Consider the following 14690-nt stretch of genomic DNA (forward strand, 5'->3'; position numbering starts at 1 on the left):
CTCAGAGAGACACTTCTGCATCCCAGCACTATGAAAAGCAGGGGCGAATTTTGGTCCTATATATGGTATCAACGCTTTAACTGAGTTGGCATCAGTCAGTCTTTTGCTGGGCACCGCTGCGATGGTTAGATAAGCCATAAAACGTTTCTAAAAATGACAGAACGTTTATGCTTCCAATCTTCAAGGCACAAAAGATTCTTAAACCAATTCAGACTAAATACCAATTTAAATGAAATTAAAATACTGTTTCAGCAACAACTACTAATGACCTATAATTAACTTCCCTGTAAAGGTGACGTGAGTCAAGCAACTAGAGTTGACAAGCAAAAACCTAAAGTAAATCTAGTTACACAGATGACCTGAAGAGCAGTCACTTGGAATGACAGATACAAACATGCTAGGAATACATACACTTCAGGTATATTTGTTATGGATGCGATGCTGAATGAGGATTAATTTCATTAGTATTGATTTTATACTGATATATCTCCTGGAGTAATCCATTGGGGAATCAAGCTCAGAGTTGTCTTTAAGATTCACCAAAACAAAAATGATTCCTCATTAATATATCCCACTATATATGCATTGGTGGATTTTTTGAACCTCTTCATTTTTAATAATATACATTTCAACTATAGTTGTGATTTCCTTTCATATATCCAACTGAAAAGAAAAAGAATTAAGACATAAAAATGTTATAAAATTACTTTGCTTTTTAGAAGTAATATGGTCACAAAAAGCAAATTGGCGCATGTGAGCCCCAGAACATACAAAAGACCCAACTCTCTAAACATAGTCATTATAACAGAACAACCAAGGTCTGATGTCTGCGGTTCTTCATGCAGCTTTTGCAGCTCTTCACACAGTGGCTAGAAATGCTATGTATTGGTTTCTCCCAAAATGCCTTCAATCGTATCCTAGGTCCATTCGAATCGCTCTCTCTTGCAATGTCAACATCTGGTGAAAGTAACTTGTCTTCCAGTTCTGCCAAATGTCAACCGACACCTTGCCAAGAGGCACCACCTCTTCTCATCTGGGTGCTGTCAATAGACTGAGACGGGCTAGGTGGTTTTCCAGCCTGGCTACTCAGCAAGGCTGCTTACGGTGTAGATGAGGCATGATACTTCACAAATGCAATCGCTGCCAGCTCTTTGCAGAACTCTTCCAGCACAATCACGCCCTCTAGTAACGTCATGTGGTCAATGCTGAGAAAGAGAAAAAAAAAAATCAGCAGAGAATCAGGACTGGCACACACAGAAACCAGCCGTGGGGCTTGGAGAATATGCAATGTATTTACTCACATGGGCCCTTCCGGCTCCAAGCCCAGCAGGCGTTTTCTGACCAGCAGAAGTTTGGGAGTGAAATCTGGGATGCGCTGGATCCTAACCATGAGGTCCCCAACGACCTGTAAAGCACAATGCCATCAACACTCACAGTTAACACCTTTGCAGTGCACCTGGCAGCAAGGTTGAATGACAGCCTTCAGTCCCCACGATGCAGACCCCCTTCGGCATCCTCACAGGCTCACAGAACAAAATGCGGAGTAGCTGCCCTGCCCCGAAAAAGGGTGAGTGGATGCAGAACGGAGAGGGACACAAAAGGATCAGAACTCTCGAGCCTTACTAGCTGTTGCCACAAATGTTACTACTTATTTTAATTATGCCAGCGATTAATTTGTCTTAGTAAATGTTGATGCAGGCAATTGACCAGTAAATTCCTGGATTTAGGGAAAGTGCAAGGGGACAGAGTGAAGATTAGATTTTGAAATGGGGAGGGCTGCTGGGAAAAAGGGAGCTAAGCCCTCCATTAGTATTGGGCAAGCATCATTAACAGGCTCCTGACCAGCTTAATAACAGCTGGTGCGTGGGGTAGGCAAGGGATCTCTGACTGAGAAGACTGCGGAGTGACAGGCACCCAGCCAGCACTTCTAGGATGCAGGTCTGGCAGGAAGAGATGGAATCAGAGAGGCAAAGGAAGGGGACTTCCGATAAATCCAGGACTTCATTGTCAAGAACAGCCTTCATCAGAAAAAGAGGATGAGCAGAGATACGCATCCAGGCACAGGGTATTCAAGAGCGTCCTTTGCTTGTGTGTGAATCGAAGCCATCTCTTCCCCATCCAGGTGCAAACCTGTACTTGGCCTGTTCTTACAGCACTACCTGACGCTGCCTGCAAGTGACAGCAATGTGACCCAGCCCAGTTTAAAGCAACCTCGTTGCCAGAGGGGATATTCTGCATCTACACAATGAAACTATGCAAACAATTCTCAAGACATACAGGATGAAAATAAATGCTGGGAAATAAATTTTTCAATGTTTTTGGTACAAAAGGCATAATTCTGATTTTCAAATCAAGAGCATAAGTATTTATTTTCAGTGACAAACCATTTGCGAACTTAAACTAGCCAGAAACTACTAACACTAACTACAAAGTTACTAAATATATCACTGCTGTATGGCCATATGTAAATATTAACCGTGTGTTTACTCACCCTGACAATAACAGAGAAGAGAGACCTGCAGCCAGAAGCCAGGTTTACATAAGGATCCAAAAGGTATTCGTGGATATGAGGATGGGGAAACAAGGACAGTTTGGACAACACTGACGTAACTTGTAAATTTACATCATAGGGCTGAAAAAAAAAGGAAAGCACAGTGCTTAGTTATTTTCATGCTGGCTTCTTTTCATCCAGCCAGTGTTTATTCAACTACTAGAACCTTATACACAGGGTTATGAATACATAAAGATAAAAAGTTAGATAAGAAGAGAGGCCCAAAACTTCTGCTTTCCACGACAGGGGTGATGCGAATATGACAGTTAGCTATTAAATGTTATTATCTGTATAACGGCTACAACCACTTAAAGCTTTTGCACGCTTGTTTATTTTTGGGTAAGTCCTCTTCCCGTGAAACATTTCTTCAGCTCAGTAGCTAAACAAATAGCACGGACTCAGCCTAAATTAAACATCTGCTTGCTTCTCCTGCATAACTGTAAAGTATAGGAGCTGAGGAAACTGAGACACACAAATCCATGTTTAGGGCTAATATGGTATTTCTCTTCTACTTTCTTTTTTCTTAGAAAGAACCATCGCAGAAGGCCCAGTCACGTTGTGGCAGGATGCTACAGGAGATGAGACGGTCCTAGGCTGGGAAAGAAGTATGAAATTCTGGGCTGCTTCTCCACCTCCTTTCCCCAAACCAACCAAATGGGAGAGGCAACACTGTCAGATGCTGGAAGACGCTAATCAGTCTGAAGAAAAAAAACAACCTACCTAACTTTCTAGGAAAATAATAGTGCCTAGCTTAAAGGATTTTACCTAAAAGAAAGTATTTTCACCCTAGCTTCTTTATGTTTCAAGTACTTTTTTTTTTCCATCACAGTGAAAATAAGCTGACATTTAATTCAGCCCAAAATTTGCAGACTAGTGCAATTTCCTTCCATCTATTCAGTGGCGGAACAGACTACATTGATAAGAGATGGCCAGGCATTCCCTTGGTACACACCTATGCCAGTCTGAAGACGTTACCGACACCCAGATGGCTTAACTTCACCTTGTTGATTTCTCCTGAAGTGGATTACAAGGCCCTCACTCAATCCCTTTGATTGCAAAGTGGCGCAATCACGTCTAGAAGGGGATGATTTCACGGGCTCAAATTATCATCTTTATGCTCTCAAGTTAGCATCCCACTGAAGAATCAGAGCACAGATTCTTCCCTTTTCCAGATTGTAAGATTTGGAAGAATTCAGCTTCAGATTAAGACAGATATATTTAGATGTGTCTACATGTCTAAACTCGCATTAGCCTACTCAACAGAGATCTGACACTTAATACACTTGCCCACACACAAACATCTCGTGCCATCTCAGATGCTCAGATGCTGGTCTCTTGACAGTTCCACAGAGCATGGATCCTGCAAGATCGGTGGTGTAACCGCAAGCTTGTGAGACAGTCTTGGGCATCACAAAAACGGCAACAGATACCTCAGTTCAGGCAACCGAGTCAAGTTTTCAGTCAATACACAAGGAAGCTGAGATGGTGATTCACTTCACACTAAAAGAGACACCTACTTGCTTTGCAGTCTAACAGCTCCAGAGACTACCGGGGCTGTTCTCACAAAATTTCTGCTGACTAGATGTAGACGCCTAACTAACATTTAGGTACTTTATTCCTGAATTCATTACCACACACTACTGCATTGCAAAGGCAGCTGTCTTATAGACCTTTTGAAGTGAAAGCACGCATTTCTCCCAATCAATGGCAGTTATTTCTGTACTTGATATTCCAATAATAGATTCATCCCAATCTTCTAACAAATGAAGCTTTCAAAGCCTGGACCAGGGATGTTATAGGTAAAAGAGATGACTACATTTTGAGGTATTGTGGAAAAGTTACTCCGCAGACAGAGATGCAAATTCCTTCCATAAAACCATTCCACTGCCTATCTAGCCAAACTGTAGAGCTGAGTCACTCAATTCATTAGGAAGCTTTGAAGCCATGAGCATTATCTGGTGTTCACAAGAAGAGAAGGAAACAAAGTAGTAACATGTGCTGCATTGTTCACAGATTGCTGTTGCGATTTGAACTAATTGAGAGCATTAAGGAAAGCTGCTTCTTCACACAGAGCTTTTATTTCTGTCCATATGTCAGCAGATTCAGTACAGGCCTTATATCAGATAACATCCTAAAAAACTGCTCTATAACTAAATTTTTAGGAAATTCTTAGGAATTCTTAGGAAACATAGAAATGTATAATAATAACAAGAAGAAGGAGCTACTGTCTAGCAGATAAGGTACTGGATTTGAACAGCCTAAAACAAGTTACTTCGCTTGTGTGCCTCAGCTGTCTTCTGTCGGAAACCAGGCAAACGATACCTACCACCTCTGCAGAGTTTTCCGACATCTACTGATAAAAACTGATAAAAACACGAGAACTACCTATAGTATTGCAACAAAGCAAAAAAGAATCGAACACTATCTGTAAGTAATACTGTGTCCCCACTAAAGGCTTTTCCACATTTTTCACTTTGTCTGGACATTAGCACCCATTACGTCAAATTTGTCATTGATAGGACTCAGGTTTTGTTGGTTTGGTTTTGTTTTTTATGTTTTTTTTTTCTCCTGTGTGATTTATGTGTTTTACTGTGAATAACCCCTAGGAATTTCAGTTTGGTTTTTGCGACAGGGGTTTGGTACGATGTAAGTAATTTACCCCTTCTGTCCAATTCAGGCAGTTCATTTTAATTCTTCTGGAGTCAGGAACCATTTTTGACACCACAGATCGTAAAACTTTGCTTGACTAACCCAAATGTGTGTCATGCTGACAGGTAGTATATCAAAAAGGGCACTGTGCTTCCTTGCCAGCTGCTATTTTTGTTGTAATCATATGTATCTGACACTCAGGTGTTTCTTGGGGGTTGTAACTTGGGTCCTTCACTTTTTTGTAATTTATGTGTCATTGCTCAGACAAGGTTTTCATATCCAGGAGGCTTGTTTTTCCTAAGAGCTGATGATGCCCCGTTGTCTTCATGACTCCTATCTGTAACCACTTCAGCTAGTGAAGCATGTAGAACATGTTTACTGGTAGCAAAACCCTGAGAATACACAATATAGCAATGGAAGTATTTGGCTTTCTTTTTTGACTTCTGAATTATCAAAGTTGGTACTCTCAACCACTCTTCTCCCCTGAACACTCACAGAGCTGACCTAGAGGCTACTACTGGCTTCCTGACATTTTTCTATGCATTTATATGTTCAAATGGTTCTTGTCCTGCTTAGGAACAGGAAATCTAGCACTACTACAGCTAATTGTTTATTCTGTAGATAGCTCCCCATGCAAACCAGAAAAGAATTGTACAAACTTATGAAACTGGTCATAACTACTGCATCTGTAGCAACTCCAGCTGGTGTAACAGGGAGGGTAATCTAGACTTCCAGGGCTTGTTTCACTGGCAAGAAAAGTTATCTTCTTGATATAAAGCAGCAACGTTGACTTGACTAACTTAAGTCCACAGTTTAGACAGAGGAAAGAAACATTAAGTTTTCACACAGGGCAACCACCTTTTCACCTCCCTGAGCCTTGACTTCACTTCTCCCCAGAAAGACTAGGTCATGCAGGCTGGCTAAATACAGAAACAGACATCAGGAAAATTCACTTTCTTTAAGTTCCTTTGTACTAATCTGGGTCTGACAAGTCACACCTCCTTTTCAGAACAAGGAGCCAGTCAGATCACGTCTCATTGGTTTGCCCTTGGCAGCTATATTTTTATTATTTGAAGATAATGAAACAGGAAAAAAAACTACTTTACATTGCAGATGGAAAAGGATACCTTCTAGAAACTTTCCATGCACTGATAACAGTTTTTTCTGGGGAAAATGTTAGCAGTGACGCAGTAAGTTCTTTTCATCTTACACAGTGACATAAACTGTTTCCTGAAGAAGACTCCAGATTGAAATTCACTGAAATGTGGCAGAAAGGAGCTGTACAGTATTTTATTTACTGAAAAATGTACATGCTTTCTAAGTGTAAATGCTGGAAAATGAAAACAGAACTGACTGAATGATTCCTAAGACGCTATCTTAGCTACATCTTTTATCTTAAGGATATTCTTTTCTTACTCATCAATTTCAAGTTGTATTTCTGGTCAAGAAAACGTTTGGTACACAAAAAGGTGGCTAAAAAGAGAAGAGAGTTTTTGTTCTCTACTTTTGTTAAATTGATAAACTGATCACTATAACATCCTGCAATCTAGAGAGACCTGCACCAAGGACATGGGACATTACACAATAATATGATGCTATAATGGGCAACTGAGTGATGGGAATCCACGGGACCTTTATGGAGATTAGCCCTTTAACAGTGATGAAAGTACCAGAAATGGAATTCATAACCTGCTTTTTCTTACCTGATCAAGAATCCTGCCCATTCTTTCAAAAAGGACTTTTAAGAAGTGTCCTTCAAAAAATGATGCTTCAAAATTGCACTTTTCTAAAGATCTGGGAGATCCAGGCCACTCCCACCGTAAGCAGATGACACAATAATCCCGGAACTAGAAAAAAGTAGTGAGGAAAAGAGACTTAAACCTCCATGGAAACCATTTAATTTCCTTTTAACTGTCCACACACACCTTAAAACCATAATCTGTAGCTAAATGATAAATCTAAGCTTAAAAGGAATAGTCATTCTGAAGTAAACAGTATCAGTTTCTATGCAGGCACCTCATTTTCTTCTTGACATTCCTGCTATTAGGGTAGTTTCAGAAACAAGGAGTGGAGAACAGAGCTCCCAAAAAGCAGCTGGGGCCAAAACACAAAGCAAAGCCAACAATACAAAACCCGATCCGGGTTATTCTAAAGCAGGAATTGCATTCGTATACATTCTTGTTGTCAGTAGTTACCCCACTTTCACCGTATTATGGGTAGCTTATCTTGCTATCCGATCTTTACTCCTCCCTAATTCCCAGGACAGGAAAGGCACGTGTATATGCAGGGGATACAAATGAAAAGTGCTTCAGGGCTTCTTCTTCCCTCTCTTTGTTTCCTACCCCCCATAACAGTCTTTCTCAACCTCTGCCTTGCTGTGGGCTGCCTGATGTCTCACTTCCATACCTTGAAAGGAGCACAGGTTATAGCAGCGAAAATAAGAAACACAGGAATAAACAGTAGCAAGAGCAAGACAAAGCAGGCTCAGAAATTTTTCACTGCATGTAGCTTACCTACTTGTGCAGGCTTCCAGGAATAGAAATATGGGAGCAGAAGAGCTATTTGGATGTAATAACAGCAATAGGCAGGGCTATTCTTAGGGGGAAAATATTTTAAGAGTAGCCATATCATTGTCAGGATGTGACAGAAACCAAGTCTGTTCTCTAATAACTCCCAGAATACTCTTTTCCCCAAGGCATGAAAGAAATACAAAGATGATATGTGTTTTCTGGCATCCAAGAACAGAACATAAGGGAATATTACATCAACCTTTGTTTCCTTATTCTCTATTTTCTATTCCCTTTTTTTTCAGGAGAGACTACAGATAAAACAATATAATAAATACAGAAATCCAAGCTTCCTATCCTAAACTGCTGATATCAGAATTCAGAGGTTATGGAATTTTTGAAGTAGCTACTAAATATAGCGGTCTCAGTTACTATACTCCTTTGCATCGTTTTTTCTATTCTAGAAGATTCACGGGGCTTCAATAAGAAAGCTGCAAAAGAACTGTGATTGTCCTCTGACCAAGGAAACTTTAGATTATGTTTGTAAGAACAAAACCTGCATTTATTTCAAAACAGTAAATCATAAAGCTTTCCCTACCTACCAAACCTCCCAACTTCAAACCTGAAAGCCTTAGGCTGCGTGCGCGTTCTCTGTGATGAGCCTTTATTTTTAAAGTCCCAGATTGCGTAACTCCTATGCAGCATTTTAATTTCCCTTTAGTCCTTTCAAACAGCTTGGCAGGCAATTCTCCAAGAGAATGCAGATAAATGCAAAGCAAATTAAGAATCTATCTGCAGTTCAGATTTTCTCTCAGTGTATTTGTTGTATGAATATTAATGCATTTAATGTCATCCATTATTCCCACTAGAGTAATACAAGGTGGATTCACCGTCAAAAGATCTCCAAAGGTAAGTTTTCATTAGAAAATAAAAATTGAATTTTCCCATCTTCCATTACCAAAAGATGCATTTAGTAGGACTATTTATAGAACCATTTGTATTTTCTCGCAAGCATTTCAAATTCTCAAGGACTAAGGAAGACTTCACTGACTTACTTGTCTGTGGGCATCTCTGAGGTAAGTATCATAACCTGTACCCTCCACATGGTATGATGACTTAGCTTCATCAGGTACAAGACAGAGAAAACTAAAGAGGAAAAAACAAAAAAGTACATTAATGAACCCCTAGAATCTACAGAGCACTAAGTCAATACTTGCTCATCATCTGTAACAGTGTACACAATACTGAATTGTCTGCCCAAGTAATCCACAGATTCTACCAGAACTTTATGAGAAGAACAGAGAATACAAAATCTATTTAAGCACATCTATTCTAACCACGGTTTATAACAACAAGTTGTATACTTCAGAACTGTTGTATCTAGCACTAAAGGTAAAAACCTCAGTGGAAGCATTTTCTGAGAATTAGCCAGACAGAATGGAGATGAAAAGGAATATTCATAACCAGGTTATGAATTTGTAAAGGTCAGACTCCATCTTACTGGAGCATATGGAAAATATACTGAGGAATAAATGAGCCAAAAGAGAAGGAGAATTACAGTAAAATTCTTCTTAACCTACTGCATAGGCACTTTTATTTACCATAGTTTGTTGTGGTACAAAATGAACATCTAAGAACACACAGGAATATTTGCATATAAATATCCCAGTGCCAGGTATGTGGTGCAAATACTATATGTCCTTATTACTTCACCAACAGCTGACCTAAAAAGCATCAGGAAATTCTGAATCTTATTAGAGAGGAACTGTCTTTGAAAAATAAATATAAAACCCTAAAATTTCTGGACAGCAAAATACAACTCAGTCTTTGGAACCTACTTCCAAACTTCAGCTTTCTCCACACCCCAAGAACTGCTGGAGGCTCCTGTAAGATTTATGTGCAGAAATATGTAGCAGCTGACTTTTCGTATGGAGTTCATCTTATCCAAAAAAAATACAGATTTGCAAAACACTGCAAAAACTGAAAACATTTCTATTCACTGATGGAGATCACACGAGGTGAATTTAGGAGAACGTTCTTTGCGTCTTTGCTCCAAACCATGTCCACCATAAACTATATATAGCAGTACTGGGGGAAAGAGGGCAAGAAGCAGCTATGCCATTCTACGCTGGCTGTCCTCAAGCTGTTTGCCTCTTTAGCTAACACCTTCGATTACTTCCCAGTAAGTAGAAAGGTCAGCACTGAAATACCAGTGCTGCTTTGCTACCATGTATTAACAGAGCAAACAGCATTTGTCCTAATATTAGTTGCTAAGAGAATTACCATCACTAAGTTGCTTAGAGCAGAGTCTGTCCTCTTTGTGATATCCAATTTGCAGAACATCTAACATGCACAACGGTATGTTACAGGTCACAGAGATGCCCCTGGATTTTCAGGGAACAGAGGGTTCTCTCTAGCATAGCAAATATTTCCTTTTATATATGTGTTTAAGGAACTTTAAGACCTTTTAGGTTTTATGTTTTTTTTCCCCTAAAACGTTTATGGCAAGACTCCCCAGACTTCTCCAGGAAGGTCAAGTCTTGTAACAGCAGTTTAAGTATAGCAAATATTTTTGAGAAAAAAAAGTTTTATAATCAATGAAGCTTTCATCATGAATTCTGAGTATTCAACTAGACTATTAGCTGTAAAGTTCTTCTATTTTTCTCATTTATGTTGAATAATTTTTACTTATTGTAAGCTCTAATCTTTCAGGAGTAGCTTTCTGATAAAATGCCACATAATTTCCTTCTGTGGAGTCATTTTACCAGCTGGCAGAATAACATCCATTACAGCGTACATTTAATTTGCACAGTGTGTGCAGACACCCACACATTCAGATTTCTTTAAGTGTTTGTTTCAGCTTACCTATTTACAATTTTATGAACTTCAGTCTTCCCATCATTTTTTGGATGTTCTGGACTGACAGGTGGAGAAGCACTGAGCCATTCTTGAGCTGATAACGTGTTATCTGGAGACAGATCAGTAAATAACGGATCTTCCTCTAGGTCTCTGTGAGATTATATTAGACAAAATCATTATTCATAGAATGTTATGAAAGGCCTAATCTCTGGGTCAAAAGGCATGCTTTCTATTTTCCTTCTCTGAACAACTAGGATGTTTTCCAGATCACTATCATATGCATATCTTTTTACCTAATTAATATGCAGAAATACCAACCTTTACAAATACTCAACAAATTTTATTTTGAAGAAAAATCATAACTTCTGGATCTGAACAAAAGAGTAGACATTTTTGACTCGTACAAAATCACTGCATTAAATCACTTAAACTCTTTAGCCACATTTTTTACAAGAGAGAGAGTTATACTCCAGGAAATCATTAGACGTTGTTTAGATGACTCAGAAATATCTAAATTAAAATGCCTAAAATAGCTGGTGTGACTAGCCCTCACCCCTCCATGATTAAAAAAAGGAGTTAAAAGAGATACGTAGGGTACTTAAAGGACTTTACATAAAGTGTTGCAGACAAGTTCATCCATCAAAAAATTATTCAAGACCATAAATGTAAGCAAGACACCTTAAATTATTGACTTCAAGACTAATCTCACTGAAAACAATACAAACATGCATAGACTTAAGCTAAGTAGATGCATAAGTAAATTGATATATGAAGACCTTTGAGTATCTATCTATTGTTCTGGAAAGAGGCTTTTGATAATTTTCTTTTCTGTTACTGTTCTAAATTAGCTTTCCTGTTACTGTTCTAAAAACTGCTATAAATTACTGATATAATAATTTCTACATCACTTCTGGATATGGATTAATACATAGAGCACTCATAGTGCTATCTGTGCTCACTTTTCTTTCAATTACTGAAAAAAACCTCTGTTTTGTTTTAAAAATAAGGATCCAAGTTCCCTGTTGTGAAAACTTCCCTTAAAAGAGAAACTTACACTGCTCCTGCAATCTGTCCATTTTCTACCACATCTTTATCTTCTTGACAGAGAGGCTTGTATTCCATATAGTTTCTCTCTTCTAAATTTCTCAGAACCAAATTATAAAGGATGTGTTCATTGGGTTTTTGCAAAAGGTGCTCAAACATTCGTAAAGTCATTATGCTGATCTGCAACATAAAAAGTAAAAATTCAACAAACTGCTGCCTTACGCTTTTTGCCTTTTATCTGGTTTGTACATCCTAGAACATTGCCATTACTTATTTACATTATGGAAGGAAGCAAAAATCCTTACAAAAATTAGGAAATTGTTATGCTGAATGTGGTATAAACATGTATGAAGAGTTAACACATATTTGAAAATCAATATCTGGATGTATTTTTTTCCTGTAAAACAAAAACTGTTCCAAAAATCTGCCAAAATAACAATGCAAAGAACATCCGTAGAACTTACAACTTAGCTTTCCATATTACAATCAGATCCATGCTGGAAGATGGTTATCATTGTGCAAGTGCGACACAGAACAGGACTTCCAGAGAGTAATAAATACCCAGAATAAAACAAAGTAATATTGGGATATTGTGACTAGAACTATAGGCTAAGATTTTTACATGGAGATATTATGTAGGCTTTTAAAAGGAGACTGACTTTAAGCAATACAGAGACTGTTTTTAAAGACAGCTTCAGAGTGCTTAGCTTTGCAAAGAACAAGTAATTTATACAGATAACTCTGGGTGAGCAGGTAAGCATACTAAACAAAAATGGATATATGAAGGCATAGATCTGTATTTCAGGCAAGCTTCGTTCTTATTTGAAAAAGTACAGGGTGGAGGTTGTTTCATGGAAGAAATGAAGGCAGCTCCTGAGGAGGGATTGCACCGAAGTAAATTATTTTAACGACGTCTACTGTGTGTAAAGTGCTTAAAGTTATTGTATCATCTTTTAATTGTCATTGTGTATATTCCCTGACCACACTTTATATAAAAAATAATGTTTTAAACTATACCTTATGTGATAACAAGACAGGATTGACTCAACATGGAAAATAACTGATGCAATACATAACAAAGCATGAATTAAAATGCAATTACAGAAACTGATTTTGCCTTATCTTACAGATGAGCAAGCCGAACTAGATATACATAGGGGGCAGGCAAATTTAGCAAAGAATCTTTATTAATGCGAACAATGTGCTACCTGGAGAAAACAGCTTGACTTTCATTTTTTAAAGGGAATTTGAAGGGCTGGCAGTCCGAACTCTTCTCCTTGGCAAAAATGTTCGCTGCCATAAATATGAAAAGGCCTCACAATGACGTTTTTACAGACTCTACGCAAGACAGAACTGGCTGGCAAACATTGTTAAATCATTACCACTCCTCACCTCATCAGAAATATGATCACAGTGTTCGATTAATCTGTGTCGCAATGGATGTCTGTTGATATCTGCCAAAGTTTCTGGCTCTCTGTTTTCTCCAAGTATAAAATAAACTACTTCCTGCAGCAGGACATCTGAAGTCACTTGACGAACAATGCGATGCAATAGTGCCGTTGATGTGAGGATTCCGATCTCTGAACTGAACAAAAAATTTCCTGTCAGATATGTAGTGAATTTCAGCTGAAAAAAAAAAAACAACCCACCAGCTAAATTCAGATTCTGTTGGTTGTGTCTTGTAGGATTGCTACGCACGTTTGCATCAGCTGGGGTTCCATAACATCAATGAAAAATCGTTCCCGCACAGCTTTTGCCATAGCAACAGCAGCAGTCTGAAACAAAAGTACAAAATAGTATGTCTCAAACTCAAAAGCTAAGAAACAACTGGAACTACTTATTTGCTGAATATATTTGTATCATCTGCAAACATTTCAAACCTTTTGTGCTTCTTTGATGAGCTGATCACAGTAGTCAAACCATGAAAGAAATGAAATCAACGCTCTTTTCCCTGGAAAAGCAGATGCATCTTCTTTATGGCTATAGGAATCTAAACTAGAGAACACAGGGAAAAATACTTATTTAGTCTACAAGTAATTGAAGAATCCTGGACTGCATTCTTATTGAACTTAACAGAATAATTAATGATCTACTTGCAATGAAGTGAACACTAAACTAGCGTTTTTGCCAGTCTCTACTCATCTGGCAGTGCTATGATTACACAGGTTTTCTCTGGCATGCTAAAGGATACGTAGCATGTACAGCAGAACAGCTCTGTTTGTTTAAGTATTTCTTGAGTTAGAAGGGAAAACTGATCACCTAGTCTGTCCTCCCAGGAAACACAGACCACAGAAACCGAATCAATAACTCCTGTAGTCAGAGAACCATAAAATGAAGGCAATTGTTCTCCTCTACTCTGTAACAACCTCAATCAAGTCCACCAAAACCACACAAGTGAACTAGAATTGAACTAGATTGTATCTTTCAGAAAAAAGCATGTATCTCAATTTATAGCCTCTACAGAATAACAAATGCGCCATTTTCTTAGGTAAAGCAGCCCAATTATTATTTATCCCACTATTCAAAGTTGTTTTTTCCCTTCTAACTTCAAACTCCAGCCCCTAGAAATTTTGGTAGTTATTTTGCATATACCTACTTTTTGTCTCAGCACTAACAGATCACGAGCAATTCATAACAATGAAAGCAGAGAGGGGAAGAGAAGAGTTTTGAGAATCTAACATGCAAGCAGGTAGGATAACTGGCATGTAGCTTTTGCTTCATGCTGATAAGTTATGCAGTAACTCTTTCCTTCTTCTTTCTTACTGCAAAAGTTTCGCAACAACAGCCCCCTGCAACAGGTTACAGTGCTCACTGTGTACAGTGAAAAGTTTGTTTCTGAAATCCTTAACATCTGAAGAAGAAAATAATTTGTACCTGATACTGCAGCTACGCCGCTACAAATTGTTAAAGTAATTCAGTGGAAAAACCTGGCCCCTGAGGAATCTCTGCAAGGGACTGGCAGCCAAACCTGGCCCCGTGTCAGAAATCACGTGGACTCCCGAAGTCCAATGTACCACTGCGCTGTGGCTGGGATCTCAGCTCTGCTCTTGAGACTTTAGCATGGGGGTGTGAATATTTTA

The 14690-nt window shown here is 38.6% G+C and overlaps 1 protein-coding gene across 2 annotated transcripts in view; it reads right to left on the reverse strand.

The window, feature by feature from the left end:
- Positions 1–246: 246 nt before the first annotated feature.
- Positions 247–14690, reverse strand: part of FHIP2A (FHF complex subunit HOOK interacting protein 2A) — a 33358-nt gene continuing 18914 nt past the window's right edge. For both annotated transcript variants that reach the window (XM_063340164.1, XM_063340165.1), the window contains 10 exons: positions 13491–13605; positions 13309–13385; positions 13003–13195; positions 11621–11790; positions 10573–10716; positions 8763–8853; positions 6904–7047; positions 2492–2632; positions 1302–1405; positions 247–1205 (listed from right to left, as the gene is read on the reverse strand). In XM_063340164.1, the coding sequence (XP_063196234.1) occupies positions 1100–1205; positions 1302–1405; positions 2492–2632; positions 6904–7047; positions 8763–8853; positions 10573–10716; positions 11621–11790; positions 13003–13195; positions 13309–13385; positions 13491–13605 (1285 nt within the window). In that variant the 3' untranslated portion in view covers positions 247–1099. The remainder of the gene's footprint in view (positions 1206–1301; positions 1406–2491; positions 2633–6903; positions 7048–8762; positions 8854–10572; positions 10717–11620; positions 11791–13002; positions 13196–13308; positions 13386–13490; positions 13606–14690) is intronic.

Source organism: Chroicocephalus ridibundus, chromosome 6, assembly GCF_963924245.1.
Source record: "Chroicocephalus ridibundus chromosome 6, bChrRid1.1, whole genome shotgun sequence".
NCBI lineage: Eukaryota > Metazoa > Chordata > Aves > Charadriiformes > Laridae > Chroicocephalus > Chroicocephalus ridibundus.